The sequence below is a fragment of the Chrysochloris asiatica genome, unplaced genomic scaffold (genome assembly GCF_000296735.1).
Source record: "Chrysochloris asiatica unplaced genomic scaffold, ChrAsi1.0 scaffold00038, whole genome shotgun sequence".
Classification (NCBI taxonomy): domain Eukaryota; kingdom Metazoa; phylum Chordata; class Mammalia; order Afrosoricida; family Chrysochloridae; genus Chrysochloris; species Chrysochloris asiatica.
In genome coordinates this window covers 14990938-14997320 of record NW_006408556.1, presented here as the reverse complement: position 1 = coordinate 14997320, position 6383 = coordinate 14990938, and the positions used below count along the sequence as shown (strand labels likewise).

At 47.3% G+C, this 6383-nt stretch overlaps 1 protein-coding gene across 1 annotated transcript; it reads right to left on the bottom strand.

The window, feature by feature from the left end:
- Positions 1-486: 486 nt before the first annotated feature.
- Positions 487-3564, bottom strand: MAD2L1BP (MAD2L1 binding protein). Its single transcript, XM_006860500.1, has 3 exons — positions 3519-3564; positions 2755-3020; positions 487-996 (listed from the first exon to the last, which is right to left on the bottom strand). The coding sequence occupies exons 1-3, from the start codon at positions 3562-3564 to the stop codon at positions 487-489; spliced, it is 822 nt and encodes a 273-aa protein (XP_006860562.1).
- Positions 3565-6383: the final 2819 nt, after the last annotated feature.

Genomic DNA, 6383 nt, shown 5'->3' with positions numbered 1-6383 from the left:
GCCCTGAAACAGAAGAGGCCAAGTACTCTAGCCACAAGAAAGAAAATCTCTTTGAGCAAAGAGATTTTCAGGAAAATTTAGTATTTCATTCATTCATTTTATATTTAAGTTCATGATTCACACACACATATTCTAGGTAAAAAGCCTGAACGTCCACATAAAAAGCAAAAACTAGCCTTCTTCACAGGAGTGTCCACGGGTCCATGCTTGCTTTGAAATACCAAACAGAAACACCTGACCCAGCACCCTCTGAGAAAATCAACCCTGGGATTCAGAGATGTTGTTCACTGGTGATTATTACAGCCCCAGCCACACCATCAGCCCACCAGGAATTCTCAGGAGGGGAAGCAGGCAGCCAGAGAACCAAATCTTCCTCCTTCACCAGGAAGCAGCTTCAGTTCCAAGCATGAGTCGGGTGACTCAGTGCCACAGGGGGAAAGATAATTCAGCCATTGTGTCTTCATGATTAAAAAGCAACGTCATTCACTAGTGGAAGCCTTTAAGCGTCACTGGTGCCTGGAACCAGATGTAATCCTCCCAGGTCGTGGTTGGGATGGGCAACCTGCCGCAGGACAGAGTCACAGTGAGTTTGTGGCCCCGGCTGGGCACTCGGTAGTTGAGCTTGGGTCGAAACCAATCTTCTCCACAGTCTCGATGCCCCTGTGCCATGATAATGGTACCCATGAGTGGAGGAGCCTGAAGTTCACTGAAGGCATCAGCCATGAAAATGGCTCGGAAAAGATGGCGCACACAAGCGGCTGTGTTCAGGCTCTGCTCCATGTTACCAGGGGCCAATCGGGACAAGTCGAGCTCATAGAACTCCTTGGGGCTTAGAGAACTGCCTCCAAGGAGAATCAGCACTCGTGGAACTAATGTCCGAGCAAAAAAGCCCTCCAGGTGGCTGAAGACACTCTCCAGTTCTGCCAGGGTTTGTTGGCATTTCTTGCTGCTTGTCTCAGCAGCAGTCCAAGGTTTCTTCCTCACCATGTCCTCTGCCTGTAAGGACAAAGAATGGTGGGAGAGAAACACAAGGTAAGGGAAAGTTAATGTCCCAGCTACTACCCTTTGAATAATCCTCATGGGACTGCATTTCCAGCTCAATGAACCACCACAACCAAAACACTGAACTCTATCAAAGGGCATTATATCAAAACGAAAAATAAACGAATGGGACAAAACCAGAATTCTCCCACACTCAGAACAGCAAGATAGGGTTCTAAAGCTAGCAGGTACTCAGAAAAAGGCAACACCATAATTCAAGGAGATTTGGGAGCATGGCTGTTCCTAAGTGTTGTCTAGTCAGTTCGGGCTCATAGCGACCCTGTATAAGGTTTCCAAGGAGTGGTTGGTAAGCTTGAACCACCAACCTCATAGCTAGCAGTCATCTGCTTCTTCAGCATTACAGTAGCAAATCTTGGCTGCATAGGAAATAATTGGAATGGAGATTACTTGGTCTAATAATGGTGATTCTGGAGTTAGCCTTCCAGGTAAATATGGCAAATGGAACAAATGTTTATTTGTGCTCCTACAAGAAATACTATACTGAGAAAAAAGACATTAAGCACAGGTGGGGAAACTGCCAAGGGCCATTTGGATATTTATCACATCATTTAATCTATTTAATATTGCTATGAAAAAAGCTCTTAGATTTATTGAATTTTGAGTTCCACCTGTAGTTTCTTTGGCAGGGCCAGACCAAATGATATCGAAATCTTTTTACAACCCATGGGCCAAACATTCCGTACCTCCACTGTATAGGGTTTCCTAGGAGTGGCTGATGAGTATGAACCGCCGTCCCTGCAGTTAGCAGTCCACTAGCTTATCCAATGGTACCACAACATGACTCCATTACTTGTTGTTTTTTAAGTGCTGTCGAGTCAATTTCTACTCATAGCGACCCTGTATAGGGTTTCCGAGGAGCAGCTGGCGAGCTTGAACCTCCTACCTTGCAGTTCAAAGGGCTTTGCAGTCTGGCGCATTAACCCACAGCGCCACACCAGGACTTCTATTTTACCTACCTAGGGAAACCCTATGCAGGGTGGCTGTGCCACACCAGGACTTCCATTTTACCTACCTAGGGAAACCCTATGCAGGGTGGCTGTGCCACACCAGGACTTCCATTTTACCTACCTAGGGAAACCCTATGCAGGGTGGCTGAGTCGGAACAGACTCGAAGGCACTGAACACCCACCACCTGGTAGCGTAGCAGTTAGGAATCGGGCTGCTAACCGGAAGGTCAGCAGTTCGAAACTACCAGCTGTTCCGCGGGAGAAAGATGAGACTTTCGGCTCCCGTAAAGAGTTCCAGCCTCGGAAACCCTGTACAGGGTCGCTATGAGTCGAAATCGACTCCATGTCACATAACAACAACCACCACCATTTAAGGAGAGCTAGTAGCCAGTTAACGTAGTGGTTACGAATCGGGCTGCGAACCTTAAGGTCAACGATTCGAAACTACCAGCTGCTCCGCGGGAGAAAGATGAGGCTTTCTACTCCCGTAAAGATTTACACCCTCGGAAACCCTGTACAGGGTCGCTATGGGTCGGAACCGACTCGACGGCACTTAACAACAACAACAACAGTAGCCAGTTGGGCTGATGAATGCAGGTCAGCAGTTTGAATCTACCAGCTGCTCACAGGAGAAAGCTGGCCTCTCTGCTCCCGTAAAGACTTACATACAGGGTCACTATGAGTCGGAACCCATTAAAAGCCACAACATCTTCCCACCAACTTTCCCCCCAAAGCATGTGCCTACCTGAGGAGACGGTTTTCGGTAGAAGTGCTTAATCTGTTCATAGGGCAGAGGGAGCTGCTGGCGTTGGTACATGACATGCTTAAGAAGTTCACAGGTAAACCGGCAGCAGCCTTCCTGGCTCACAGGCCCGGGAAAAACGACCGGCACCATGCAGTTTCTGGGGCAAAAGTGTTCTGAAGGGTGCAGAGGTCCGTGGGCGGAGGTGGTCTCAAGCAGTTCTAGTTGGGCGGTTGGGGTCTCCTCCACCTTCTCATACCACTCCAAATCTGTATGTGCACAGAGGAAAGAAAGAAAATGCAAAGCTCCAAGGGCAAAGGCAGTCTTCTTCATTCCCTTATGGACCCCCCATCGGCCACTACGAAGGGGCACCTGGCCACACGTACGCTTCCTCTGCAAGCTCCACCGTGAGCCGTGGCGGGGACGAAGAGTCCCGGTCCCTCTCGCCTAAGGCTCCGAGGCAGTGACAGAAGCTCCGCCCAAACAGCGGCGGCCCTCCAGAACCCGGGAAGTGAGTGAAAAGAAAATGCAGTCGTGTGGGGTCGAAAAGGGCGAGATGAAGAGAGAGAGGGGTCGAACAGAGAGGAACCTGGGCTGTGGAGGCGAGGGAGTCACTGGGGTAGAAACAAATCGAGGCAGAATGGCAGGAAGTAGGCGACAAGGGGACAGGCAGGAGAAAGGGCCAAGGAATAGGTGACTGAAGGGAGCACCAGTCAGTAAGAAATGAGTCCCCAAGGGTCCTTGAGCTCCGGACCCCCATGCTCTACCTGTGACTGCGTCCGAGGACAACACTTCCGGCTTCCGCGCCGCCATCACGACTGCCTTCCTCTTCGCCGCGCAGTTTGAATGGGTGCCCCGCGGGTCATCATGGGAAGTCCCGATTGGCTAGGACGGAAGACTGCTGTAAGAGAGGCTGGACCCGGGTGGAATTGGGCCCAGCTGCTAACTACAAGGTCGGTGGTTCAAACTCACCAGCATGTCTTTGGAAACCCCACAGTCGGTATGAGTCAGATATGACTCAAAGGCATTTGACAGGCACTGCGGGTTAATGTGTTGAACTGCAAGGTTAGTTTAAACCTCAAGGTCAGCGGTTCAAGTTCACCAACAGCTCCTCAAAAACCCTCTACAGGTTCACTGAGTCAGAACCGATTCGACGGCACTTAACAACAACCCTCCCACGGGTGTTACCTCCCGTGAGCACCCATGAGCCCCTATAAGCGGCTGTGTCCTGGACATCATATGCACACTACTTGCACTCACTATTCACTGTGCATCTATCTTGTATAAGGCCATCCTAGCTTCGGATGCACATTTCCTTTAGATACAATGGAGTGATTATACTGTGGAAGCAAAGAACAGGGGTGCCTGACCCAGATGGGGTGGGGATATGACTGTCTCAGAGAAAATGGTGCCAAAGAAACTAGGATTCTTGTAGATGGGTAAATTAACAAGAGAAGGGTCTAGTGTTCTAGAAGACTTTGAAATAGAACTTCAAGAAATGAAAAGAGCACATATTATAGTTAAAGCTGAGTGGACAAACCGGAGCCAGGTCATGGCAGGGCCTTATAAACCATGCTGAAGAGTTGATCCTATGAGTAAAGGAGAGGTTTAAAGATTTTAAATAGGATGTGATGCAATTACATTTTATAAATTTTACAAAAATCTCTTCACTGGCTACATTGGATTACAGGGAGGATACTAGCAGAGGCCGAGATACCAGCAGGAGGGAGTGACTTTGATTACTCAAGTACATAGTGAGGTATGACTAGGGAAGTCACAGTGAGGTGAAAAGAATTGGTGAGCTCTAGAGCTATTTACTAGGTCCAAAGAACATGACTTAGTGGTTGATCTGAGGAAAAGAAAGGAAAGACAGACACTACCAAGGAGACAAGCAGGTATCCAACTTCAGCAACTGTGTGGCCAATGGTGCTAGGCAATAAAAGAGAAACGCTAGACATAGGCTAGGGTTTTTTGGAGGTGGGTAAGGTGAAAAGATTAATTCACTTCTACAACAATGATTGAATTTAATGTCTCCAAAAGACCGTGAATAGGGATATGTATTTGAAAACTATCAACATTAGCATAGGTAAGTTCACCCAGGGAGTATATAGAATGAGGATGTATACAGCCAGGGAAGACATGCAGACTTAGTGAAAGAGCAGAGAAAGAGAAGAACTCATAGAGGAGACTGAGAAGTAACCAGGAAATATATATAAACAAAAAAAAAAGGCACATGTTAAGTCACAGATGCCAAGAAAACAGTGTGTTTCAGGAAGTAGAGACCAGAGGTCAAAGCATGCCATAAAAGTAGTAATTAAAATAGTGTGGTATTGACTCAAGAATAGACAAACAAATCAATAAAACAAGAGAGTTCAGAAACAAACCTATGTATATGTGAAATTGAGATACATGACAAAGGTTGCTATTTTTAAGCAAATATAAAGTTAATTCCTACCACACTCTACATAAAGGTAAATTCCAGATAGATTAAAGATCTAAGTAAAAAAACCACCCTTCTAAAAGAGGGGAATAATGTTAAGATGCTTGGCTGTCTTTTGAATCTTGGTTTCTCTTGCCTACCATTGTAAAATAGACACTAGAGGGAGGGAGAAAGGAATAACCAGAAACATCACTACAGAAAGCTTGTAAGTCCGCCTTCAGACTATAACTGATTGGAATACCTTAAAGGGGGCTAGAAGTTGCCCAGTGAAAGAGGTTTCCTGTGGAGCCTTTACATTGTACAAGACCATAGGTGGAATCCAGAACCTCATCCAGAATTGCCAGAGGTAGGAAATTTCCACTGGAAAGGATGAGTAGACCAGCCTGGAGAGGACAGAAAAACAGAAGAACAGAAAGACCAGCAGGGAATCTCCGAAACAATAACGACAGTCTGATTGATTACTACAAGAACAAGTAAGCTGTTCACCCAGGAGCCATCAAGGCAAGTGGTCAGGACCCCTCATATCTAACTCCCTTCCAAGACTGAGACTCAAGGGGAATACATGAGCAGGCAGGTGGTCTGGCTGGTGACCTCGTTGGTCACCGATAAGGGCAAGAGGGGGGAAAACAGCAATGAAGTTGCAAGCTAAGTCCGACCACATTCAACAGACCGCTGTGAACTGAACCCTGGTGGAGACCTGAGTGGCCAGCAGTATGGCAAGACCTGGGGACTCCTGGGCCTAGAGGCAGTGACATGGCCCCAGAGGACTAGAGCAGAGAGTGAAGCATCCAGCTGATATGAAGTGAGGGAAGATGCACAAGAACACCCATACTTGCAGATAGTACCCGTTTGACCTGGCTTCGATGGCTGGATGATCAGAACTTGACTAGAAGAAGAAAACGAGGGGGGAAAAAAAAGAGTAGCCTGCTACAATTTGATGAACTTTACCTATACTTATGGATGTAATAGCTCAAAAAAGGGAACAAATTTTTACAGCGAGGATCACTCCCACCCCCCTCGGTACACAGGGCTGACAGAGATGGGCAACTTAGACATTGGCTACAAAATGCGGGGGACTATAAAGGCAAAGAAGTGACTGGCTTACAAGCTTTCAAGAGGGAGCCTAGTTCCAGATGGGGCGGGGGAAGGTAAAATCTCCACTGAATGATTTCCAATCTGTTGGGACCAGGCT